The 27,992-nt window shown below is 35.6% G+C and overlaps 1 protein-coding gene across 2 annotated transcripts in view; it reads left to right on the plus strand.

Moving 5' to 3' along the window:
• The first annotated feature begins 452 nt into the window (after positions 1-452).
• The window catches only part of LOC125677706 (inner centromere protein-like), a 39,955-nt gene continuing 12,415 nt past the window's right edge, over positions 453-27,992 (plus strand). The window contains exons 1-15 of one of the 2 annotated variants that reach the window (XM_048915855.2): positions 453-509; positions 4,763-4,953; positions 9,753-9,869; positions 12,727-13,348; positions 13,449-13,508; positions 14,459-15,456; positions 18,024-18,123; positions 22,332-22,434; positions 22,583-22,613; positions 22,715-22,766; positions 23,068-23,193; positions 24,317-24,426; positions 24,844-25,011; positions 25,418-25,493; positions 26,206-26,411. In XM_048915855.2, coding sequence (XP_048771812.2) covers positions 4,763-4,953; positions 9,753-9,869; positions 12,727-13,348; positions 13,449-13,508; positions 14,459-15,456; positions 18,024-18,123; positions 22,332-22,434; positions 22,583-22,613; positions 22,715-22,766; positions 23,068-23,193; positions 24,317-24,426; positions 24,844-25,011; positions 25,418-25,493; positions 26,206-26,411 — 2,960 coding nt within the window. In that variant the 5' untranslated portion in view covers positions 453-509. Of the gene's footprint in view, positions 510-2,223; positions 2,421-4,762; positions 4,954-9,752; positions 9,870-12,726; positions 13,349-13,448; positions 13,509-14,458; positions 15,457-18,023; positions 18,124-22,331; positions 22,435-22,582; positions 22,614-22,714; positions 22,767-23,067; positions 23,194-24,316; positions 24,427-24,843; positions 25,012-25,417; positions 25,494-26,205; positions 26,412-27,992 lie in introns of those variants that run through there. The other variant, XM_048915856.2, reaches the window with a different exon arrangement.

Genomic DNA, 27,992 nt, shown 5'->3' on the forward strand with positions numbered 1-27,992 from the left:
AAATTCGATTAAACATGATGACTGAATTAATTGTAAGGTAAATTCACTCTCAATCTTTTCAATTTTAATGAACATGTTGAAATTTTTTATTTTAAACAACTAATTCTAAAATTCTATCCTGGCTAACATTACGAAGAATGTGCTAGATTCCATAATAGATTATGTTTCCGAATTTTCAGTTTTGAGTACACCAAACATGAAATTATGTATTTTTTACTATGTACAGTTCTTGCTGTGGCTTTCATTTTGTCCTCTTACATGAATGTTGAACAAATCATGCTTGCTATATTTATATGTTATGCCCCCAGTTTATCCATGATTGGCAAAAGTTTCTATCTCAACGTCACATAATTCAAAATCGTTGTAAAACTGATATTTGTCTGTTGAAGGACCATCTACCGCGCCGGTATTATCCGAACAATATAATCATTTCTTATTCAAACCGGAAGTTGATTTTGATTGGTTGATATATTGGAGGTAAATTTTCAAAGGAGCCCTAGAAGATAGCCGTAAGATTTGTTTTTGTATTCATTTCATAATTTGTGCTATTCACATGTGTGATCTCCCTTACGCCTATGCTCTGATTTGTTTTCGTGTTGAAGTCCATGTACTTTATTACAATAAATATTCATTTTGACGTTCTGGTGTAGGCTTAGCCATCGCTGAAATCGTACGGTAGAATTCATGATCGAAATTACTGCCATTCATAGAAATGGGTGACCGAATATACTTCAGGGGTGTGATTTTTCCTCTTTTCAGAAGAAATCCTCTGATTTGCTCAATTTTCGAAAAAATGAAACTCTGGATTTGATCTAAAGTGACAGAAAATGATATTTTTGCAGGTAGGGTGAGGTGTTCCTCCCTTTTTGACCAGTTTTTCTCTGATATCTGAGGAATTCAGTCACATCCCTGATACTTATGGACCGAGATTACCCACTGGCCTCAGAATTTCTATCAATAAGCCGTTATATGATTAATCAGAGTGATATATATACCCCTTCTATATATAAATACATTTATTTATATATAGAAGGGGTATATATCACTCTGATTAGGCCAACGACAAAAATTGTTGAGTTTCCGCTAACGTTCTAGAAAAAAATAAGGTAGATCTAGGTAGGTAGGAAATAAATTTTATTTTATTTTTAAATTTTATTTTTTCAAAGTATGCATAAACATTGTAAACTCTAACAAGTTAAATGTTCGATTGAATTTTATACTTTCAAAATAAAATTTTGCTTAAATTGCATTGCAAGTAAACTTTCAATCATAACATTTCACCTGTTATTGGCTGAGGATTATTTCCAGATGTTTTAATTATAAGAAACAATATTTTTCAATAAAACATCTAGCATAAAACACAAAAGTTAACTCCTTTATGTCACTATCCTATACAAGTACCAGATATATTGTTTCTACATTTAGATTGGTTGTCATAGTAATACTACTATTGGATATGTTTGACAGGAAAATAATGTGATGGTTTTGAAAAAAATATTAAATCATCACCAAAATATCAACATCGTTAACATATTTTAAGTTTATAAATACATTTATGAATGTATTTTCACAATCCAAATGGAACAAGGGTAGGAAGACAGTCTGGGCAGATCCCACTTATCCTAATGGGATCCAACTCTCTTCCAGCTAAAACTTTTTAGCGGACATAAATTTTTATTTTAAAAAAAAGTCTGCACATCTTTTTTTTTTCCTCTCGGCTCTCACCAGCCATCAATTCGGATGCGTTCACCAGCTGTTCAGTTCACTGCTTTATTTGTGGCCTTTTTCATAGTGTTTTCAGTTAGAACTGCAGCAGAAACCATGGATGTGAATACAAATTTGACAGACTGGACATTAATGTCTGTCAGTCTGCATCATGACCTCCATATAAAACTAGGGTCCCCGTGTATATACAGTAATGCCCGCTGAAGCGATAGCATAAGACAGTTCATGGCTATAAATAGACACCGTCTAAAAACACCATAGGAGTTGGCAATTTTAACAAAATAAAGTCTTCCATGGAAACATGACACTTTGTAAAGTCTCTCGACAGTCTGTTAACTTCAATTGTTAAATCACCGTTGCGTGAGGCATGCATGGAGGTACTAGCCACTCTGTCAACCATCATGCCATGATGGTATCACACCGGTAACTGTCCAATCAAAATGAACTTAGTCAATTGTAGTTCCATATATTTAAAGAAATATTATTTTCCTTGCGCGATTTTTCTCATTTCCTCTTCTTCTTTTCTCTTAATTTTTGCACCCCTGATTAGGAAATTTTGTGTAATTTGTAGAAATAACCAAGTGTATACAAAGGAACTATTTGCTGTTGGTAGCTGAGGCTACTTCCTGAGGTGTACTCCGCCTGTTTACACACATGTGAAAAACACGTGGATTTGAGGGTAGTCTTGTTTGCGGGTAATTTATTTTCGAAAATGCCGCGTAGGGTGGTGTTTTTCTGGTGTCGGCAGACGAGATAGGTAACATAGAACAGGACTTGAAGCTAACTTTTTATGTCACCAGTCCAGCCGGACTGATGAGGTATAATTTCAACCAGTCTGCTGAAAAATTTACCAGTCCAACAGTTTTCCAGAAATAATTAAACATATTTCATTAATGTTATTAAAATGAAATTTAGCTCAATATGTCTTAAACAATATTTTAACACTCAAATGTGAGATTTATATTTACAAATCAGATTTGTCTGATAGGTCTTCATATCAAAGCATGCCAAATGTGTAAATTTCATAAGTATATTTTCCAAAATGATGATTTAGAAAATTAACCAGTCTCATCGGACTGACTAAAACAAATGTCAGTCAGTCCACCAGACTTTTAACCAGTCACAGACTGACGGGCATATGTTAATTTCGAGCCCGACTGCGTTATTCGGCGTCAATTCAGTAAACTGATTTTTAATGAATTTTTTTCCTCTATAGTAATATATAGTGAAAATAATTACCGGTGTGATACCTTGAATTTAGTTACAAACATTATCAATGTTGTTTAGATGCTTGACACAATACCATGCAATTTTGTACATCATTCAAGTGTTTGAATGACTTCATCTCCATGTCTAACTAAAAATAAAACCAAGAACCGGGAAAATGACGATTTTTTTTTTTTAAATATTGTAAAAAATAATTCTAGGGTCGGGGCTATAATTTAGGGTCGGTCGGGTTAGCGGAAACACAACACATTTTATCAGTGGCCTTAATCATATAACGGCTTATTGATAGAAATTCAGAGGCCTGTGGATTACCCCAGTGTATGTACAGTAAAATATCTGTATCTCGAATATGGTTTATCTCGAATACCCCGTCGAAGTCGACGGCCGGTCCCGGCCGTTTTCCCTATATAAATGATTTAAAAAACTTCTGATATTTCGAACACGGTAATCTCGAATACTCCGCTTATGTCGAAGTATTTTCAAGGTCCCATACCCTAAATTCACCTGGTTTATCTCGAAGTGCAGTCAATTTTATGCTCTTGCTTACCATACCTGGCGTCGTTAAGTCACAAATTCACACCCGCGGCTACATCAATTATAATTAATGACCGCTAATCCACGCTCGCCTTTTCCGGGTAGACCCAGGTTGCAATAAATGGTTCAACAGCTTGGGTGATTAGTGAAGCCTTCCAAAATTACGGCTAAAGTTCACCACCAATTATGAACTAACACACCCGATTCCAGGGATGGTGTTTTGAATGACACGCTCTATCATTAACATGTGGGTTAGATAAACGCACAAAACCGTCGAAGTACGCTTGAAGGTAATGCTCTTAATAAAGATAATGCATTTAATAGAACACGCTTCATCATTAAAACTAGTACAGAGAAAACACGAAAATTTATTTAATAAACATTTAAACGTTTGATTTTTTTTTAAAATCTGTCTTTTTTGTTTCTTACGTGATAGGTTCTTTCATTACAGCGCAATAACTATACATCCCAGTCGAGCCTGGGCATCAGTAAACTTAAAGTAAGCATACAGGCACGATCATCTTAATTTTGAAACACATTGTGAATTCAATTGGATGTTTATATATATTAAAAAAACCCAAAATGTTTGTCTTTGAAATTCCACAATATTAATTTATCAACTTGTATTAAACTATAAGAAACGGCAACGGGGTTTTTGTTTATAATGCAAATCCCATACTATGCATCAAATATCCTCCTTAAAAAAAATATCCCAGATCGATTTTGGATATCTCAAACCCCCGGATATCTCGAAGTTTTTTTGAGGTCCTTCGGACTTCGAGATAGAGATATTTTACTGTACTTGCAATTGTCATTTAATGATGTCGGATCATTCGATGGACCCGAAATTTTATACGTATTCTATTTCTAATTGAAGGTAGGCCTATAGATAATGTTCTCTGAATTTATGGACACAAGCATGATTGTTGGTTAGACTACCTTGATGCATCAGACTCATTCATTTTGTCATAACATAGACACTATATAGTTAGGATCTGTCTATGTAGTAGATCTAAATTATATATGGAAGATCACATGCGTGTGCAAAAATAATAATATTTATTTATTTATTTAGCGCCCTATATGACTATAAATAACCACTCTAAAGCGCTGCACACAATAAAAATGATACAGCATGTTTTAAAAGTAGTAAAAGGAAATTATAATAGCATTAAGACAGATCATATCAAAACAATGCTAGAAAATGATAACAAAATATTATTTCCATTTGAAAAAAAAAAAATCCTACAAATTTATGCCTTGACTTAATTTTCAGATGCCAAAAGCAAAAAAGAAGAATGGTGCTGAAGTCCGCATGGGCATAATCGATAGTGTAATTGGCAAATTATTTTTCTCCTCCTACACAAGACTTCAAGAAATCATTCAGAAGGATGTTGTTCAGATGTTTGAAGAAGAGTGCAGATGGGGTGAGGAACTGCTGGAAGAAGTGAAGCAGGAGTTCACTAGGTATTGATGAGTTGCTTGCTTTCGTTCGGATTAAGATAGCATGGTACAGCTATTTCAGTATTCTGAATCACTTTTTACATTTTGATTGCAAACACCGAAACCAACAAATTTTTTAAGAGGCATGGACACGATTGGTGCTGAAAGTTTTCAAATTTTATTTTTCCAATGTTAATGTTTACAATGCTTAAAAAGGTATTTCTAATCGTCAGCAAGAATTTGAATGTCAGTTGTTGAGTTACAAGAGAGATCCTATACAGAGCTCACAAACGCAATTCCTCGTTATATATTCATGTATATGTAGACAGTGATGGGAATTCGGAAAAACAAAAATAATCCGATTAATCAAATGCACCTTTTTAATTGATTAATAAAAAAACAATTAAAATTCATTCATTTCATCTTAATTAGAATTCTCAAAAATCCAAAATAATCCCATACTTCTGATTTTGTTTTCCTGGGATAGGGATAGATCTCTTGAATTTTTGTTGTTCTTATCGGATGACTCATCTTCATCAGTCATTTTCATTTTTTGTAAGTCGTAGGAATATTCGTATTATAAGAAAATACCTATATCGGTCATTTTCATTGACCTTTGTCAGACTGCACAAAAAAGAATAATTAAAATCACTGATAGATATGTGTATTAGATTAAAAAGAATTCAAACAACAGGGTTGAAACTAAGACACGTCCGACCGACTGAGTCTACTAAATGATAGGTCCGACAGGGCTCACACTGGACTAAAATTTTGTGTCGCAACCTGGCGCGCATACATCGACTCATACCGTTTACTGTAGATCTATATCAGTGATCGCGAAATGTTGAAATGTTTTACAGGACATTCGGTCTGGTAAACACAGGAACATTACCGGACCGAATCACATTTTATCAGACCGAAAAAAAGTAGTAATATTTGAAAGACTTTGAGCCTCCTGGTCATTGGATTTTCGTTTTAAAGGTTTACCGTGGACTGCATTACTGTTCCATTTTAATTGGAACATGTTGCCGTTTTTGTATGCTTTTTTTTTTATAAATGGAACTGGAAGTCGAAACGTAGCAGCGATTTTTTTCTCTACCCATTCAATTGGGAAAAATAGCGTCAAAATCGAACAAATTGGGAATTTTCTACCAATGTATAGGCAAATGATTTCAGCTAAAAGAAAAGAAAAAATACAACAAAACAAGAAGTATTCATCTCTTTACAAACTTTTTTACGGTAATATTTGTTGCTGTGAAACATAAGGAATCATCGTACAAAACTCACTGCCATGATCTGTACTTTCGATTTAATACTGGAAGGGAACATTTTAGTTAGCTCGTACAACGTTTCAGACGAAGAAAATTACGATTTCAGCAGTCTATTTTTCGGCAAGTGAATTGGGAATTTTTAGTCTCAAAATTGGGAAAAAATCGACTGTTTTTGGCATTGGAAATGGTACCGTTTATCGGTACCAGTTATACAGGGGGGGGGGGGGGGGGGGGGATGCTGCGTAGTTTTCGAAACCGTTGCTGGAAAGTCACCTGACATTCGGACCGAAAATATAACGAAGTTTACCGGACCGAGAGTCAAATTACCGGACATGTCCGTCGGTCCGACGACATTTCGCTTTCACTGCTATATTTCATGTATATTATTCAAGAGGGCATATACAACATATCATATATATGTCTCTGATTATTCTTACAACATAGCTTTGTTCAGCTTTTATCATAAATTATTATGATATTGTGAAAATTGTATTTCAGCAGATTGCTTTTCAGTCAGTCTAGATGATATTGTAGCACTATCATGGTTTTATTTTTAGATATTGTTTTTGGCAAAGTTGACTCAATTCTATTTCATACCAGAAAAATTTAGGAGTATTTCATAGCCTATGACTGACTACATTAAATAAAGACAAGAAATGAGTTTCTATATGTTTATTAATCATGTTAGTAGTGTAAATGACATATAATACTCATCATTAACATTAAATTTGCACTCTATAAAATGTCACTGTCAGATGACAAAGTTACTGAAGACTAACTACTGTAATACATAACACATCATCATAGTTTCATAACATCACATTTTTCAAAGAATTAACTGAAGAATCCAGTTTTCATCTTGAAATCCAGAGTGACAAGGTGGTCATTCAGTGAATATCATCATGTAGTAAAGAAGGGAACTCAGGAAGTCTGAAATGAATTTTAAATGGCTTAAGATGATGTGAAGTCAAAAGATGACAGCGTAACAAGTTCAGAAGAACCTACAATTTTGTGTTTCCTCATGGCCATTTTCCAAATAGATCAAACCAAAGACCTAAAGAATGATGCAATTTCCCAACATTCCTTCATCTATAAAATATACTACCGTCAAATGGATTAGAAAATGTACAATGTAGCTGAACATTCAATAGTTTAACTTTCTAGATGAAATTGTTTTTGTACTGTGATGAACTGACAAATTAAATTTTATATGTTTTTATTGACACCGAAATATCTTCCATTAACTAGCTTGTGTGCACAATCACACACTTTTTATTCCACCCAGTCCAAAACAGGTAGCTCCCGAGTAATGACTCGGGGTTATCTCTCCCCAGTATACAGAATACTTTATTTCTAATTCATTAAGATATATATGTAGGAGACTCGCACGTGCAAAGTTCATTTCATTCACACCTACCTGCACACAGAGGATCAACCCTTTGTCTTGTGTAAACTGCTAAATAAACAAGACACCCCTAAGTCTATTGTTCCCACACAAGAGGGTATCCACATTCTGCACAGGTAAAACAGCCACAAGGCTGTATGTTTGGAGTGTTTGGATGCCAACAGCTGAAATTCAAGATGGCGCCGCAATTTCTAAAATACGAAATGTCCGTGTCGCATTTCCAGAATTTCTGTCACATTTTTTCCTGAAAAATCGCAAAATGCGATGGGCAGCGCGAGCCCTGGTCCGGTCGGGTAAAATGTTGATTTACTAGTCCGACTGGTCGTGTTTAAAAAAAATGAATAAGAAACTTTACTTTAAACCAGAAGATATTTTATTCTTAACCAGAAAGATAACTGCAAAGAGTTTGAGAGCAATTTTGAACTGCGTGGTGACATTATCTCTATTTTTAGTTCTAATATTAAGTAAGTCGCTGTCGGAATTGATGTTTTACGACATCTACTCGATGTTAATGTGTGTGTAAAGTTATGTTTCGGATAAATAGATGTAAATTGAATTCATTTTCATTTTTAAAAAAACAGTTTAATTGAATAAAATATTTATAAGAAAGTATGTATCAAATTAATAAATTACGTCGTAAACAGCCATTTCTTGTTGTTGAAATGTGTGTGGGAATGTCTCTATATACAAATACGGCTTCTCATCCTCAAGGAAAGATGTCCCAAGAGGGAAAAAGGGGGAAAGGAAAGCAGGGCTTATGAAGTAGAAATCAAAAAAAGGTTGAAGTCATTTTATTCTAAATGGACTAAAGAATTTCCGTGACGGGTAGAATTTAAAGAAACAGAAAATGTGTTTGAAAATAAAAGCATCAAATTGAATGACGAGATTAAAGATTTCTTTGAGACAATTAAATACGTTTTAGTTCAAACCTAACGTTTGTAATTTGAATCAAGTATTTAGATATATATGGAGAATCTATCAGGGTTTTTTTTCCTGGATAGTTGGTCAGGGCTAGTGGATGTAAGGTCAGGTCTAGTAAAAATTATTTGAAGTAGCCCGACTGGTCTAGTGCTCAAAAAAGTAAATGTTAAACCCTGAACAAGAAAGTTTTTCATTCAAACAAGTGAAAGTTAGAGTTTACTTGCCCTGAGTTGCCCAGCTGGCAAGTGAGTAGGGGTGAAATGATGCATCGTGATGCAGCCGAATCACGATGTATAGTGGTCTCGATTCGATGTTCGATTTATTCTGTGTCTGTTTGGGTTCGATGCGGTCCTAGAATCATAGCACACATTGTTTTTGATAACCAAGGTTTCTGATTAGCCAATGGAATTGAAAATTGTCCAATCAACATACAAGTAAACTTTGCTGTATCAAAATGGACGCAGTCAAGTTGAAAAATGCACCCCCAATGTATAAATCCTGGGTATAATAATAATAGCCTATATTTAGCCAGGATAACACAAATTAACATATAGCTAGTTTCCATTGTGGTCTTGGATGTCGACATTTCTGCTTTAGGACAAGTAATAAGAGTGTTGCTTTATGTTAAATGGTTTTACATTATGTAGAATTTATTTGCAGAGAGCAATAAATACAATGAAACATAAAAAAAATCTTAGCATTGTGAAGAATTTGGTACATGCTATTGTGTCGAATTGAAAATCATCAAATCGAGACTGAAGTATCGAAAATTGAATCGAGAAGGTACTGTATCGTTTCACTCCTTCAAGTGAGATAAAAGTTAATGTCTATCCCTGGTTTACAGATTGCTGCTGACTTAGCATTCAAACCTGTTTTTGCATGATTTTGTATAAGAATTTATAGTTTTTGCAGTAAAACCTGATATGTGTATGATGAAATGCAGACATAAATATCTATAAAGTTTGTAAGTACATTATAAACTTTAGTCTATAATTATAGTCATTTTTTTATTGCATTTAGCAAGTATTTTTACACAATTTTGAACCCAGATGGGTTTATACTACCGGTAAGTTTGGATATATTCTAGGGAGTCATGGTATTGGTTTGCATATTGATGCCATTAATTTTGATTTATCATTCTGCATTATTTTATCCTAGCTTTTATGATGTGATTTTAACACTTTGCAGAAATAATTCACAATTTATAATTTGTGTTTTATGCTTAGCCCTGTCAGCAAAATCAACTTGTTGCCAAAGACACCCTCTGCTAAGCGTAAGAAAAAACGTATCCAGAGGGAACCAGACATTGAAGAAAATGAAGAACCAGTTGATATTACAGAGAGGTATCTATAGCAACATATCCCTTGTATCATTGTACCACCTCAGTGCTCAAATTTGATAATCGTAGTCAAATTTTTAGGACTTATACATTATGCACAAGCAGGGTTTAGCTCTGCTTTCAACAATATATTTTTAAAACATCCACAGCAGGTATTTCCTGTTTGCTATTAAATGCAAAAAGATTTGATTAAAAGACCTTGGATTTTCTTTCATTAAATGGAATCACAATCATATTCAAGCATTAAGAAGATATTTTGTGTTTATTCGCTGTTAAACTTGAACCAAACATTTGACCAATTAAGATTAATAGATAGATTATCATCCCCGTCCCTCCAAAATGGGCCCACCCCGATTTTTTTTTATTTTCGCAAAAATTACGATTTCAAACAAACTTGCTTCCCAGCGACATGAGTGAATGATTAAAAGTCACAAATTGTTGGTTTTATATCTTCTACCAAGGATTCTTTGAATGTTAACTTGATTAAAACTTTTTGTGATGCCTTTTGTCATTAATTTTCTGGGAGTTTTTTCCGGGGAAATAAAAATTAGAAAATAAAATCCTCCCACCTGCCCCATATTTTTTGTGACCCCAGAGATAATCTACTAATTAAGTTGAATTGGCCTTATCTTATTTTTGTATCTATATAATCCAAATGCAAAATTGGCATTGAAAAATCTGGAAAGTATTTCTAAAATAATATGTGTGGATCTGGTTTATATACTCCTTTGAAAATAGGGTAGGTAGGTATTCGATGTTTCTAATTTAAAAAAAAAATTGATGATGATAAATTTTAGATGGAAACACAATTTTCTTTTACTTTCACTTCTTTGCATGTACCATTTATATATAGCGTGATATATATCTATCAAAATTGGTTGGGATCGCCCTAGTTTGGACAATTTGTATATATATATATATTTCAAATAAAAAAATAATTACAGGGGGAAAAAAGAATCAGTGCATTTGCTAAAATCATGTTTTTGAACATGAAAGTAGGAAATGATATTTATACCAGAGTACTGGTTTCAAGCCCTTTGATTTTTTTTTAATCTATACAACTTTTCCAAAAATAAGGGGGGTGATTGCTCAGCGTATTCAAACAACCTGAAATTTGCACTTTTGTTTGTTATCACTCTTTAGTTCTAAGTAGTGATGTACTGATTATCGCCGACTTTCGATTGTCGGTCGCTATAACTGAAACGATGTGAATAATCGATTGCCATTTTGAAAATCGACGACGTCGGTGGTGTTTTTTTTTTAATGATACGAATATTCCTACCGCAACTTAACTAAATCCAAAATGACTGACGAAGCTGAATCATCCGATAAAATTGAATATTGTTTTAATGTCCCTCTTGAGAATCTTTCACTCATGGAGACATGCATCAAATTGCCGGTGAAGGGTTGCAAAATTTAGGCTTATGCTCGGCGCTTACATAGTTACAGTCTTTGGGCAGGGAGGGATCTTTATCGAGCCACACCTGCTATGACACGACCCAGGGCCTCGGATTTTGCCTCTTATAACAAGCTAGGGGTATTGAGGCTCTATTCTATACCGGATCCCATAAGAACAACAACAGAAGTCGAAAGATCTATCCCTCTCCAGAGGAAAAAAAAAATCAAAAGTATGGGATTATTAACTTCATATTTCTAATGGATTCAGACGTCTCCATATGAGTGAAAAATTCCTGAGAGAGACGTTAAACAAGATACAATCAATCAATCTTATGATTTTATTCTAATTAAGTTAATGTTTTGGGTGAAAAATAAAGTAAATTTAATATATTTATGCCATAAATTTGAAATGAATAAAATTTGATTATTTTTCGATTAATCAACCGAAAAGGTGCATCCGATTAATCCGATCATTGATTAATTATTTTTTCCCGATTGCCCATCACTAGTTCTAAGTCACTTTCTGTCTAATGTTAGATGGCCTGTAGTAAGTGTTTACAGCTTAACATTTTACAGGTATCTATATAGTGACTATGAATGAACTTACAGTCAAGCTTCACCTGCAGGGATAGACATCAACTTTTCTTCCTACTTGCCCTTTGGGCAAGTAAACTCAAAGTTTTACTTGTCCGAATGAAAAACTTGGTTGTCCGAAATATTTTAGACTCTAATAAGCCTGTCAACCAGTAACTCTCATTATCTCTCTCTGTCTATTGGTACGATCTACTAGAATGGGCCTTTGCTATAATCTGACAATTTGGTAAAGAAAACAACAATATATGGAGTTGGACTTTACTTTCTACAAATATTGGATATTCATCAAGCTTAACACAGTTATTATAATAATCACATTTCCTACTGAAAAAAATCACTTGCCCCATTGGGCAAGCGTGTATTGAGTTTCACTTGTCCGAACTGGGTTTTCACTTGCCTCGAGCAATCAGACAACCGTTAATGTTGATCCCTGACCTGAAGGAAAACGGATCAAAAACCTATATGGATAGTGGTATATATTATGCACCACTTCTCATAAAAAAAAATCTTGAAAGTGTTCATTATATTCGGCAAAATACGGTAACTGATTTTGGAAATAGTAAAAAAAAAAAAAAAAGTTTAGGGTCGGGTGAAAAAACTAGTGACAGTCTGGTAACCAGAACCACACATATTTTTTTTATTTGGCTTAATATTGCGCATAAGTTAAGCATGATCAATCATTGAAGACATTGGGTAATCAGATGGCTTTAGCAACAAACAATTGCTTGTCTGATAATTGGAACATCACTAGGATTAAAAGGAAATTGTCTCAATTTCCAGTTAATCTTCAAACCTTGTGTCTTTCTTGTTACAGTGAAATTGTCTCAATTTCCAGTTAACCTACAAACCTTGTGTCTTTCTTGTTACAGTGTGCCCAGTGTAAATGAAACTGATGCCAACATACTGGCATATGAAACGCCCCCACAACATGGCTATCGCACCAGGGCAACCTCCAGGACCGCCCAGACAAAGAGGACAACACGGATGCAGACAAGGAAAAAGGCCAAGTTTTCCGAAAATGCAGCAAAGGAGGAAATACCAGCCAAGGAAGATAGTGCACCACCGGTTTTCAATTTTAACCAAAGTACAGAAATTTCATCCAAATCTGATAATGTTACACCTAATGTACTTTTACAAGGAGGGGTTTCTAAAGGTCAGTCACTGGTGTCACATGTCTTTAGTCCACCAGTCGGAAAACCTGGGAAAGGTCATGTTAAGGAGAAGGTTCACGCTTATGAGGAGTATATTGAACATAGCAGTCCATCGTCTAGACATGTTATGAATCAGAGCTCTGTACCAGACACACCAGAACAGAGAGAAACAGTATCTTCGTCAAGTGAAAGTTGTCGAGAGACGCCAGAATCTTCTCGTAGTAAACGACCAAGTGTTCGTAAATCCTTGAAATCGAAGACTGCATTACGAAAAAGTCTACTGAAGAGTTCCCAGATCCCATTAAACCCCAGTCTTCTAAACCGGACTCATGATAAAGAGGTAAGTATTGGCAGGTATGCGGTACAATAGTTTTGAAAACTAGTTGCCAGGGACTTTATGTGGAAGGATTGATGATTAAATGTTCTTTTGTATGTTACAGACCCCAAAAAAGAACAAACTGAAGCTGAGGAAGAAGGCAACAGAGGTTCAAAACAATCAGGTATTTCATAAAAAGTTAACCATCTATTTAATGAAGAAAACAGGTTCAAAACAATCAGATATTATGTAAAGAGTTCGTGATCAGGGATTTTCCTGGCTTATTTTTGGGGTCTGGTTACCAGACCCATTCCAAAAATCGGCGATATTTTCTTAATTTACAGTATTTTTTTCCTCAATGAAGTGTCCTTAAAATTCCACACATAGAGAGTCCGAAATGATTGACATTAATTCGTTTTCCTGTCACTGCTCTGCACAATTAAAAAATATTGGAAATGCAGAATTGAGGCCACTGATATAAAAAGCAATCAGTTTCCCGCTATGCTGTTATACGAAAAACTTCTTGAAGTGGTGCTAGTGAACTGCTTAATGTTGATCGTGAAATTCCCAGAAGAAAGCTGTATCATCACATAAACACATTTGTAGCAAGCTATTTGGTGCAATATCATTGAAATGATTATATTACACAAACTGCACACCGCCACAATCCAAGAGTAAAGATAAATGAAATTATGGATAAAACCAAAGTAAATCAGACAATATTGTGGGATATTTCTATTTTGATGAAACTTTGTTTTATTAATTGGATTGCTGAATTTTGATTGATTGTATATTGTTTAACGTCCCTCTCGAGAATATTTCACTCATATGGAGACGTCACCACTGCCGGTGAAGGGCTGCAAAATTTCGGCCTATGCTTAGCGCATATGTCCTTTGAGCAGGGAGGGATCTTTATTGTACCACACCTGCTGTGACACAGGGCCTCGGTTCTTGTGGTCTCATCCGAAGGACCGCCCCATTTAGTCGCCTTCTACGACAAGCAAGGGGTACTGAGGACCTATTCTAACCCGGATCCCCACTGAAATAAAAAAAAGAAATGGAGGGTGTAATTGTATGTAAATGTTACAGGTGAAATTTGTGGATTCATGTCTTATTATTGACCATTACTTGTAGGATGCTGAGAAGAATACATGTCCTGTAGATTCAGATGATGTAGAGAGTTCATCTAAAGAGAAATCTGATGGACAGAAATTTGATTCAGATGAAGGAAATTTAGCTGTGGATAGTTGTGAGTTAGTGCAAACAGTCACTGTTGTTAACAATGAACCAGAACCTTCTGCAGAGAGTGAGCTTGAAACTGAAATGAAAGGAAGTGTACATGAACAGGTTCAAACAGTTGAACAGATGCAGACAGAAGTTGAACAAGAACCAGACCTTGGGAAAGTGGAACAGTCTCCGGAGGAGAAGCAGGATGTCTCTATGCACAACACTGAGGATGAACCTTTGACCTGTCCACATCAGGAGCCTGAGAATTCTGAACACACCGAGGACACAGAAATGAAAGACTGTGAGACTGTTCGGTCAGCAGAAGTGAAGGGGAGTCAGAGTGATGGAGACGAGAAACAGGACACTGGAAGAATCGTTCACAGCAACAAGGAGAAGTCCACTGAAGAGGATTCAGATGAGGAGGTAGCTCTGATTTCTGAAGATGAGGAGCCCCAGCCTTCTGCTGTTTGTAAACAGAAAACGGACTCCGTCACGCAGGCTGATGATGAGAGCGAAGAGGAGAAACAGCAGTCTCGATCCAGCAAGCGGACCAAGCAGAGAAACCCACCCAAACCTGAGAAATCAGAGTCGGAGAGTGATACTGAAGTGTATCCTCCCAAGAGATCAAGAACCAAAACTAGGAAAGTCCTGGAAAATGAAATGGTGGAAGCCACGAAGCCGGTGCGACAGAGTTCTAGAACGAAGCAGAGAAAACAAGAAGGGACCTCAGTGTCGTCTGCAGCTGGGTCGGACTCGAACAGCGAGGTCGATTCTGGACATGGAAGTCTAAACAGTGGATCCTCGAGAAGCACCAGGTCCAAAATGAGGAAGCAGACGGAGAGCATAGTTGTCTCAGATGGAGATTCCAAGTTTGCTGTCCCAGAAAATCCTGCTCCTAAATCAAGGTGGGTAACAAACTCAACACAAGTAAACAAGCTCTCTTCTGTTTTAAAAAGTGGTTATCAAAAATGTGCTTGTAATTCCCAGAAATTGACTTGTTCCATGCGTTGTGCAGTGTGATATGTCAGCTCCCGAGTCTTTGATACAGTATGTACAAGTCATTGGCATGCAAACAATAACGCATATGATTTATTTGTTAGGGCTATTCCAGCAAAAAAAATATGGGGTGGGGGGAGGCACTTTATTTTTAAGACAGTCACCCATACAATTAAATTTTCCTCTGCTACCACCACCCATACAATTAGATTCTCCCCTGCCACCACCACCCATACAATTCAATACTTTTCATTTAACGTAACAAATGGATCAACCATATGATATTTTAGAACTTAATTCTAGTTTATATTTTAAAAAATGCATAAAAATATGAACAATAAAATGTCTTTCTTTGTTGTTTTATCGGGAGGTGAAGGTAGCAATCATTCCAGAAAAAAATTACATATTTTGGTTTCCAATGCAATTTTGGTAGGGAGAAAAAAGGATGATCTCGACATATAAAATGGAAGAAAAAATGCAATTAATATTTTATACTCTGGAAACATGCGAGTTGTAGAAACCTAGCTCTGTTTGCTTATTATAAACAAACAGTTTCACTAGACTAATGATGTGGGATATTGTCATATCATTTTTGGACTAAATGTGCATGTCCTTTTTACTCATGTCATGATCTGGGTGCTTGTTAATTGTTGAAATAACAATAAGTTGTTTTTTTGTAAATGATATAAAACTAAATAAAATATGAATATATTATACCACTTTAAATTTAAATTCACATATATTGTTACTCTCTTTATTGCTTTAAAAGACATGTGTCTTATTACATCAGTTACATAAAATGGCATTGTATAGCGGTGTACCAATTCCAGCAAGCAACCAACGGAGAAGAACTTTTCAACGAGTTAGGTTTAAGTGCAAGACATAGACATTTCCCTAAATTACAAAGTCTATGCATATAGATTGTGACTTTTTTCCTTTGACTTTTCCCCCCACAATCTCTCGTACAGGAAACTCGCGAATATTTCATTTAAAATTTCAGTCCCAAGCATAATATTTACTTGATTTATATCGCAATCAGGCAAATTTTCCACTCTGTTAAACGTAATGGTATACCAGGTGGGAGATATCATATCTGAATTACCCCGCACATATCAAAGTTTGTCGAAATTCACACCTTCGGAAACCACGCTCGTGATTCCCTGATCCTTGATTTTGTTAAATAAACAACTTGAGTTTTGGTAATTAACCTAACACGATGCTGCATGTGATAGCTTGGGTATAATAATTGATACAGAGTGCCGATCAAACACGATCACCGCCGAGCTATTACCTGTGCATTTTAAAACGAAAGTGTTAGGGGCGATAATTCCCAGAATAATCATGCTCGACTGAAATCGAAAGTAGGAATCGCGTTGTAATCGAAAAAATGTAGTCGTTTCATAAAGGTGAAATTACACGAAAAAGTTTTAAAACTCCTGATTGTTGGTTGCGTTAGACAGGTGGTCGTTTAGGACAGGTACAATAGGTTGGGTAACGCCTTTGAGGGGAAAGTTTTACGGTAATATTGAGTTATCTGCCCATTTATCAATCTTTTTCCGTACTTAATGTAGGATAGCTCCGGTTTTCTTCTTCTTTTGTAATAAAAGAAACGTAACGTGATACGTTTTCATTTTTATCATAATTCACAGGCACCCTTTTTTTTTTTTAACCAGGAAGACAACCACCCATACAAATATATTTTCCCAAATCACCCCCACCCATCCAAAAAATATCGGCTGCCGTCCCTCCCCCCGCCCATACATTTTTTGCTGGAATAGCCCTTATGCAATATGTCCCTGACTGGTGTATGATCAAAAATATTCACTATGTTTGCAAATGTTCATGTTAAAATATTTAGTTTTTTGTTTCTGTTTACAATGTGAAATTTTATGTTTGTGCTTAAAAGTTTGACTTACCATTGTGTTGGGGATTCGGGTTAGAATAGGTCTCAGTACCCCTTGTCTGTCGTAAGAGGCGACTAAATGGTCAGGTATGGTATCTCAGATCAGACGGCAAAAACCGAGGTCCCATGTCACAGCAGGTGTAACACGATAAATATTCCTCTCTGCCCAACATGCCCAAAGGTCGTAAGTATGGTAAGCACCAAGCAAAGGCCTAAATTTTGCAGCTCTTCACCAACAATGGTGACATCTATATTTGAGTGAAAAATTCTCAAGTGGGATGTTAAACATATGTACAGCAAACCAACCATTATGCTGTATGTTGAAATACGTAAGTGTACGTGTGCATTTATAGTAAAACCAGAAATGGCATGAATTAGGTTGTCTGAGAGTTATGAAATGTGAAGGCAGTGATCAATCTCATAACCCCTATACATAGGAATGCAAAATTAACAGTTAGGCAAATACAGACCCCTGGATATACCAGAGATGGGATCAGGTGCCTAGGGGTCCTGCATATAAGCATCCCATATAGAAGATATTCAACTTATACATAGTGTTTCTTTGTTGTACAGAACAACCTCTAAAAAGAGAACTTTGGAGACAGATAGTGAGGATGATATCAACACGTCGCTCTCCAAGAAATCAAAGAGGGAAAGTGATGAAGATTCAGAGGTATAATACATGTAGACCATTTCAACTCAAAAAAAAAAAATCCTTCACTAGAAGGATATACACCGTATAATATTCGAAATTCGTGGGGGCTTATTTTCGTGGGTTGTCGAGATTTCTGCAGTTTTTATGCGATGTACTTTCGTTGATATGGTTGGTGTCTGTACAATGAAATGTTAAATACTGTACATTGTGTATTTCATTGTGATTTAAAAATTTGCGGGATAGGGTTACCTTTAAAAACTGAACCCCGTGAAATTGAATGATTCTATAGTAACATCAAAGAAGGCAGGGCTATATTTTATTGGGGGCCAGAAATGATTTTTCATACTGTTTAACTTTTTAGTCACATTGGTAAGTGGACGAGCTATTGTGAGTCAGAAATGATTTTTATACACACACACCCCGCAACAAGTGGGGGGGGTGGGGGGGGGGTGTTATACTGGAATTGGGTTGTCCGTCTGTAGACGCAATGGTTTCCGGGCTCTAAAGCATTATCCTTTCCACCTACCGTCACCATATCATATATATGGACTACCCATAGGATGAAGATGTTCCCTATTGATTTTGGGGTCCAAAGGTCAAGCGCACTGGACATCGAAGTAGCAATATGGTTTCCGGGCTCTAAAGCGTTATCCTTTCCACCTACAGTCACCATATCATACATATGGACTACCCATGGGATGAAGATGTTCCCTATTGATCTTGGGGTCAAAAGGTCAAAGGTCAGGCGCACTGGACATTGAAGTAGCAATATGGTTTCCGGGCTCTAAAGCGTTATCCTTTCCACCTACAGTCACCATTTCATACATATGGACTACCCATGGGATGAAGATGTTCCCTATCGATTTTGGGGTCAAAAGGTCAAAGGTCATGTGCACTGGACATCGAAGTAGCAATATGGTTCGGTTTGTCATGCCATTTGTTTTTTACACTCAGAAAAGAGGTAGTTTATACCTATTACCAACACCCTTTGGGAGATTGGGGTAAGCAGGGGGTATTCTTAGTGAGCATTGCTCACAGTATCTCTTGTTTCTTACTGGTAAATTTTTAGTCACATTGGTAAGTGAACAAGCGCTTATTTGCATTCCTGTACAGAGTAAAGACTCGTGTTTGTCCGTTTGTTTGTACACAAAAACTTAAACCTCTTTACCTTGAAACTTACTTTTGAAAAATTTGATCCATGGTCATAAATTTTGAATAGTAAAAGTGAGGCCATGAAAATATGGCATATTTTTCTTGTTTATATAGAATAATTAAACACATATATGGTAAAAAAGGAGGTTGTTAAAAAATATGAAGATGGGGAATTAAAAATGGTAAACCTAATGGTGTCTATGGAATTAATCTGGATAAGGCCAAAAACAAAAATAGTTGAGTTTCCGCTAACGTTTCAGAAAAAAAAATGAATAGGTAGGTAGGAAATTAAAAAAAAATCCAGATTATGAGAAAACATTGTAAACTTTAATAAGAAATTTACCTTACACCTATTAATCAATTATGATCTATTTCTATAACTATAAATGCTCTTTTACATTTTTTACTTTGAAAATAAAATTCTGCTTAGGGAAGTTAGCTCCTGAGCTTTTGAGTACAACTGTGCAGGATGCTACAACTAAGTATTCACTGGTTCAATATTGATCCCATTGGTGCAAATATATTACGCATCTATTGCTGAACCCTATCCAGTTGAAAATTTTTATGTCAATTCAAATTTTGAAAGGGTTTGACAGGGACTATATGTTGTGGCGGAAGGATTCACTAATCAAAAAGTTATAATTCTGCATGATATTAGTTTCTGTTTCATCCAATGTATCGTCTATTTTTATACCCCTATACGTGTATTTCAGTTTTATAATTTATGATACGGGTAGTTGAGACTTGGAACTAGTTCAAATGTTATAATTTATCAACTTGGTTGATATATTTTTCCAAACAGAACACCGATTCTTAAAAAAGTTTTAAATAATTTAAATTGAATTTAAATTTAAATTGGATTGCAAGTAAACTTGACTGCTAACTTGTGCTATATCAAATTATAGAAGGACATATATTGAGAATGACTATATTGCACTTACAAGGTTTTAAAACAAAAGGGAAAGTTTGAGATTGAATTAATAAAGCCGAAAAGTTATATATTAAAAGTCATAACCGTCACCAATTTCATAAATCCAAAGCACTATGACCATTTCACTCATCACATTTCACCTGTTATTGGTTAAAATGTCTATTCAACGCTATGTTGTGAAATCAGTGCAAATGAAATACCAAATTAGTTGTCCCTCCCGATGTGGCGACCACTGCTGAACACAGATTGCATTTTGCTTGTTTGTTTTCTTAAGGTAACTCCATACTCGCAGTTTTATCTGATACAAGTTTAAAATGTGTATTTATTTTTGTTCATTAGATTTAAAACTAACAAATTATCAAATAAAATACATAGGTCATCACACTTTTTAAGAAGTGAGACGTACATAAACAGAATCATATATCACGGTCAGAAAATTGCAATTTTCCTTAAACAGCGTTATTAAAATTCCATACAAACTGGTTATGACGATATAGTAGCATTCATAACAATTTCATGAAACTGTTTCTTCATAAAAATATACAAAATGTCTGTAAAAAAATAAAGGAATCATCGCATAGTAGGCTTGATAAAGAAATCAATAGAAACAGAGTTGTTGCCCTTGGATTCAATATTTTGAAATGTATCATTGATTATTCATCTATAACTTAGACTTTTGAAATATTTTATTCTTAACAAGATTTTTTACAATAACTATAGGAAAAGACTCCAACAAAATTTATGTTCCTATCATGCAAAAATCTAGATAAATCATTGATTTTGCAAAATCTTATGACATCACAGGAGGGTGGAATTACTTTAATAGGGATTTTTAGCCGAGTTGCAACGAAGTTGAACTCGTCTATTGGTTTGGTGATGCGGGCGGGTTGGCGGGGGGTGGGCGTCAACAATTGGTTTCCGGATGATAACTCGAAAAGTTTACAATCTAATCAAATGAAACTGTGATATATTGTTGGGTACCAGGCAAAGAAGACCCCTATTGATTTTGGAGAACAAAAGTCAAGGTCACAGTGACCGAAAATAAAATGAAAATTTCAGAAAAATTTGGTTTCCGGATGATAACTCCGAAAGTTTAAATCTGAATCAAATGAAACTTTAATATATTGTTGGGTACCAGGTAAGGAAGACCCCTATTGATTTTGGAGAAAATAGGTCAAAGGTCAAGGTCACAGTGACCGAATATAGAATGAAAATTTCAGAAAAATTTGGTTTCCGGATGATAACTCAGAAAGTTTAAATCCGAATCAAATGATATTTTAAGATATTGTTGTGTACCAGGTAAGGAAGACTCCTATTGATTTTGGAGAAAATAGGTTAAAGGGCAAGGTCACAGTGACCGAAAATAGATTTAAAATTCCAAAAAAAATTTGGTTTCCGGAGGATAACTCAGAAAGTTTAAATCCAAATCAAATGATACTTTAAGATATTGTTGTGTACCAGGTAAGGAGAACCCTATTGATTTTGGAGAAAATAGGTCAAAGGTCAAGGTCACAGTGACCGAAAATATATTTAAAATTCCAAAAAAAAATTGGTTTCCGGAGGATAACTCGAAATTTTTTAATTTGAATCAAATGAAACTTGGATATATTGTTGGATACTAGCAAAGAAAGGCCTCTATTGATTTTGGAGAACAAAGGTCAAAGTCACTGTGACCAAATATAGATTGAAAACTTCAGACAAATATGGTTTCTGGACAGTAACTCGAAAAGTTTAAAACTGAAATTAGTTCTTCACAATTATAAATATGCCACATCATTCCTGGCTTTACATTGTATCCCATGCAACTCGGCTCATGCACCCCTGGGTGCATATACTGATTTTTTTCCATTGCTGAAATAGTTTCAGTATTTCGATTTTTTTGATGGCATTTTGCATAGATAATATTAAGGAGGTCCATTCCGATCAAAAGTATTGAAAGTTAACCTGAATACGTAAAGAAATATATCAGCAGGTGTATCGAAGGTTATGTATCGATAATAGGCAAAGTCTTAAATATCGATATAGATCTCGGTGCATCCCTAGAATCCGAGCCCGTACAAATGTTTCATTACAATGCTTCTGTTGTCTATCAGTGTGTATGTTATGACATATTCTTCATTAGCTTGTTCTCCCTTATCCTCAGATGACACCGGATACTCAGAATAATCCTCAGGTGACACCGGATACCCAGAATAACCTTCAGGTGACTCCGGATACCCAGAATTATCACACCAGTGTTAAGAAAGGTTTGTAGTAGCCTAATCAATCGTTTGATGTTCTGAACTTGGTGTGAAACGAGCATTTGATTTTGAATTTTCGCTAAAACTTATTGTAAAAAAAAAAATGTATCAGTTTGCTTTGGTTTCATGAAAAATAATTTAATTTTAATTTTAGGTGTTGACACAGATGATGAACATGATGAAAGGTAAAGAAAAAGTTTATAAGTACTTCTTAAAAATTCTGTTTTAAAAAATCTTTTTTTTTTTTTATTATTGATACAGTTATATAGTGATAACTTTATTGTAGAAACAGTCAAAGTGAAGATGAGCCACCGGATACCATCCGACATCAAGCACAGGTATCTATACAATCCGACATCAAGCACAGGTATCTGTACAATCCGACATCAGGCACAGGTATTTATATAATCTGACATCAGGCACAGGTATCTATTCAATCCGACATCAAGCACAGGTATCTGTACAATCCGACATCAGGCACAGGTATTTATATAATCTGACATCAAGCACAGCTCTATCTACACAATCTGACATCAAATAACATTTATCTAGAAGTATTTCAGAACAAACTGAATGCATATATATTTATAAATAAATATGTATGTACATCTGTTAATATATATATATTTATCAACTCAGATTGTGAAACCAGTGTCTTTCCGAAACAACCTATGCAACAAAGTGGTTCGACCGGCCGGACTGAACGTGAGCGGGATTAAATCCTTTCTGCATCAGAACACCCCACCCACCAAATTCTCCATCAAAGTAAGATCTAATTATCAAAAGATTTAAAGGCTAGAGTAACAATTTTTTTTTATCTCTACTAATAGGGGCTTTGTGGTTAAAGTTAGTCCGTAGTCTGTTTGGTGTCCACTTTTCACATTTCAACTATTTTTAGCTCATCTGAGCTTTTCTGATCACCCGTTGTCCGTCGTCTGTAAACTTTTCATATTTTCGACTTCTCCAGAACAACTGTGCCAATTTCAACCAAACTTACTACAAATCATCCTTGGGTAAAGGGGATTCAAGTTTGTTCAATTGAAGGATCGTGCCCATTTAAAAGGGAGATAATCACAAAAATTGGATAGGGTCATTTAAAAATCTTCCTCTCAAGAACCACTGGGCCAGAAATTTACATGAAAGCTTCTTGACTTAGTGGAGATTCAAGTTTGTTAAAATCATGGCCCCCGGGGGTAGGTAGGGTGGGGCCACATTGGGTAAAAGTCTTCTTCTCAAGAACCATTGGGCCACAAGAGTGGAGATTCACCTGAAAATTTTCAGGTATAAAGTAGAATCAAGTTTGTTCAGATTATGGTCCTTGGGGTAAGGTGGGCTACAATAGGAGATAGAAGTTTTACATGCTGATATATAGGAAAATCATCTCCAGAACTAATGGGCAATTTCAAAGAAACTTGGTACAAATTAGCCTTCGGTAAAGGGGATTCAAGTTTGTACAAGTGAAGGGCCGTTCCCCCTTCAAAGGGGAGATAATCGCTAAAATGCAAAAATAGGATGGGGTCATTTAAAAATCTTCTCACGAACCACTGGGCCAAAAAAAACTGAAATTTGCTTGAAAGGTTCTTGACACAGTGGACATTCAAGAATATTAAAATCATGACCCCCAGGGGTAGGGTGGGGCTACAATAGGGGATCAAAGTTTTACATTGAAATATATAGAAATTTTTTTTTAAATATACATGTATAGAGGAAATCTTTAAAAATCTTCTTTTCAAGAACCACCCAGCCAGAAAAGTTAACATTTACATGAAAGCTTCCTGCCATAGTGCAGATTCAAGTTTATTAAAACCATGGTCCCTGGGGGTAGGATGGGGCCCTATGGGCCTTTTGTTGAATCTAAATTCTAACTATGGTAGTTATCTTGTTACAGGAACGACAAGAGCAGAGGAAGAGAGAGCTGGAAGAGAAAAAGAGGAAAGAGGCGGAGATATTGCAGAAGAGAGAGTGGGAGAAGAAGAAAAAGATAGAGGAACTCCGAAAGTAAGTTTCATGTTCATATAGTAACAAACAAAGATAAAGGAACTCTGAAAGTGAGTTTCATCTTTATACAGTTACCATTGTATGACTGAAGGATAAATATCCCATTATTTTCTGATGTAGAAGGTTAAAAGTTTTGCTGATCTACATAATTTTGTTTCATCGACCACATTGATTAGTGTCAACTAGTCGACCATTTATTTGAATTGTTTCAAAGGGCTGTTATTAATTGTAAGAAGTAAATAAAGGCTGTTATTAATTGTATGAAGTAAATAAGGCAATTAAAAATTGTAAGAAGTAAGTAAAGGCTGTTATGAATTGTAAGAAGTAAATAAAGGCTGTTATCAATTGTAAGACGTGAATAAAGGCTGTTGTTAAATATAAGAAGTATAAATAAATTCTGTTATTCATTAATTGTAGGAAGCGGGAGGAGAGAATGAGAAGAGTGAACGAGCGGAGGGAACAGGCCAATCGAGAGGACATGGAATCCAAAAACAGAATGATTCGGACCATAGAGGAAAAAAGCAAACAGGCAGATGACCTCAAGGAGGAGAAACTGAAAGAGGAACAGGAGAGACAAAGGCTAAGGTGAGGGAGGGGCTCTGTTTTTAACAGTGGTACTCAGATGTCTATTTCTGTCAGGTAGATTAATTTCTGTCATGGGAAGAGATTTTTTTGTTTTTGTTGTTGACATCTCTGATATGGGAGGAGCTCTGATTTATTTCTTTTTGACATTCATGCTCTCCAGTCCATTTTTATTGAGTGTTTCTCTGAAGAATACCCAGGATACATTTCCTTTGTACAGATGCAAATTTTAAACTAAATTGGTACAAAGAAAATGTGTATGGCTGTCTGATGTGAATTTGACATTAATTTATGAGAGAAGAAAGTATATTCAAGTTTAGACTGTGGTACTATATATATGTGTAGTTGTGATTAAAAACAAAATAACTTGTGTTGGGGAAAAGTCTAAAACAAAACGTTTAATGTTCAGGTTTAAAAAGATGGAGGAAGCGGAGGAAAGACGACGACAGGAAGAGGAAGAGAGAACACGAAAACTCCGGGAACAGGTAACAAGCTCATCTCTCTGTGATCACAAAAATACTCGTAATTAATGTACATCCCTGTATAGATGTAAACTTATTGTTGTATTGGCCAGAGAAATTTTGAGATAAAATTCATTTTGAAGTGGAGATATGAATTAGAGCAAAATAACAAGCTATTATGAGTTTTCGATAGACATACAAGGAATATATAAATCGGGCAAAAAAGTTTTTATATGTAGGAATGAGGATTGGTGTACATTCTCAGGAATATGCCTCTGATATATTGGAAGTAAGTTGACAAAATAGTATCCATGTTTAGTTACATGTGCTGGGAGGCCAATGATAAAACGGGATGTAGAGAACAATGGAAACAGAGTTGAAATATTCAGTGAAATTGTTTACACGGGTGACAGATTAAACAGGGTCTACTGTACCACTGAAATATATTAAATAACAATCACAACGAAAGGTGTTTTAAATGTAGGATTATGATTACTGTAAATGTGGAAATTTACAAGTGGGGATAATTTACACTAAATTCATGATTACAAGATTATCGTGTAACTTGCCCCCTCTCACACTATTTCCATAATTAAGCTATCTATTAAAGATACTGACATCACGTAATTAAACACTACACATTGCATTGGAAATATGCACATTTACAGTAGGTTGTATGTGATATATAGAGAGAAATCTTGAGTACATCTTTAATGTGACTGTATTTATACTATAGGAGGACATGGAGCAGAGAAATATCGAGTTCATGCAGAGGAAGAAGGAATTTGAGGAGCAGGAGAGACTGAAAAAGAAAGCAGAGGAAAGGAGGAAGTTTGAGGAGAGGATGGCCGAGTTTGAGCGGGAGAGAGTAGCGGAACACGAGAGATTGAAGAAGATCGAGGAAGAGAAAATCCGAGAAAGACAGAAACTTAGAGAGGAGAGGTAAGATATTGAAGAAAAAATCCGAGAAAGACAGGAACTTGGAGAGGAGAGGTAAGATATTGAAGAAGATCGAGGAAGAGAAAATCCGAGAAAGACAGAAACTTAAAGAGGAGAGGTAAGATATTGAAGAAGATCGAGGAAGAGAAAATCCGAGAAAGACAGAAACTTAGAGAGGAGAGGTAAGACATTGAAGAAGATCGAGGAAGAGAAAATCCGAGAAAGACAGGAACTTGGAGAGGAGAGGTAAGATATTGAAGAAGATCGAGGAAGAGAAAATCCGAGAAAGACAGGAACTTGGAGAGGAGAGGTAAGATATTGAAGAAGATCGAGGAAGAGAAAATCCGAGAAAGACAGAAACTTAAAGAGGAGAGGTAAGACATTGAAGAAGATCGAGGAAGAGAAAATCCGAGAAAGACAGAAACTTAGAGAGGAGAGGTAAGAGATTGAAGAAAATCGAGGAAGAGAAAATCCGAGACAGACAGAAACTTAGAGAGGAGAGGTAAGATATTGAAGAAGATCGAGGAAGAGAAAATCCGAGAAAGACAGAAACTTAGAGAGGAGAGGTAGCTTGATTAGAAACAATGTGAATCAAGACAGGGTTTGACGTTTACTATTTTGAGCACTAGACCAGTTGGGCTACTTCAAATGATTTTTACTAGACCTGACCTTACATCCACTAACCCTGACCAACATCCTGAAAAAACCCTGATAGTTTCTCTATATCTAAATACTTATCTCAAATTACAAACGTTACGTTTGAAGTAAAACGGATTTAATTGTCTCATAAAAAATCTTTTAAAAGTCTCATCATTGTAGGGGTGCAACAATATGCTTGCCTCACATTACAGACCATACGATACGTATCACAATGATTCTAACATGCTATAATAATAATAAATGAACAATTATACTGATTACACTGATATTGGTATCATTTAGTTGTAAAAATGAATTTCATTTTTTAACATGAGAATATGCACTTCACTCGAGAAGGAAACAAAATAAATGGGTTTTCTTATCATTTTCAAACTGGGTCCAGTGTCTGGAGTATTGGGAAAATTGACGCATGAAATGTTCAGATTGGGAAAATTTGAAAACTATCACTTTGTGCTTTTTAATCAACAAAAGTCAAGAAAAAAATGCTTTGAACTTGTGGACCTTAATCTGACTGACTTGTTGTGGCCCTTGATCTGACTGTGACTTGTGGAACTTGATCTGACTGTGACTTGTGGAACTTGATCTGACTGTGAAATGTGATCCTTGATCTGACTGTGACTTGTGGTCCTTGATCTGACTGTGACTTGTGGACCTTGATCTGACTGTGACTTGTTGTGGACTTTAATCTGACTGTGACTTGTTGTGGACCTTAATCTGACTGTGACTTGTGGTCCTTGATCTGACTGACTTGTTGTGGACCTTGATCTGACTGTGACTTGTTGTGGACCTTAATCTGACTGTGACTTGTTGTGGACCTTAATCTGACTGTGACTTGTTGTGGACCTTGATCTGACTGTGACCTGTGGACCTTGATCTGACTGTGACTTGTGGACCTTGATCTGACTGTGACTTGTTGTGGACCTT

This window comes from Ostrea edulis, chromosome 3 (assembly GCF_947568905.1).
Source record: "Ostrea edulis chromosome 3, xbOstEdul1.1, whole genome shotgun sequence".
Lineage (NCBI taxonomy): Eukaryota > Metazoa > Mollusca > Bivalvia > Ostreida > Ostreidae > Ostrea > Ostrea edulis.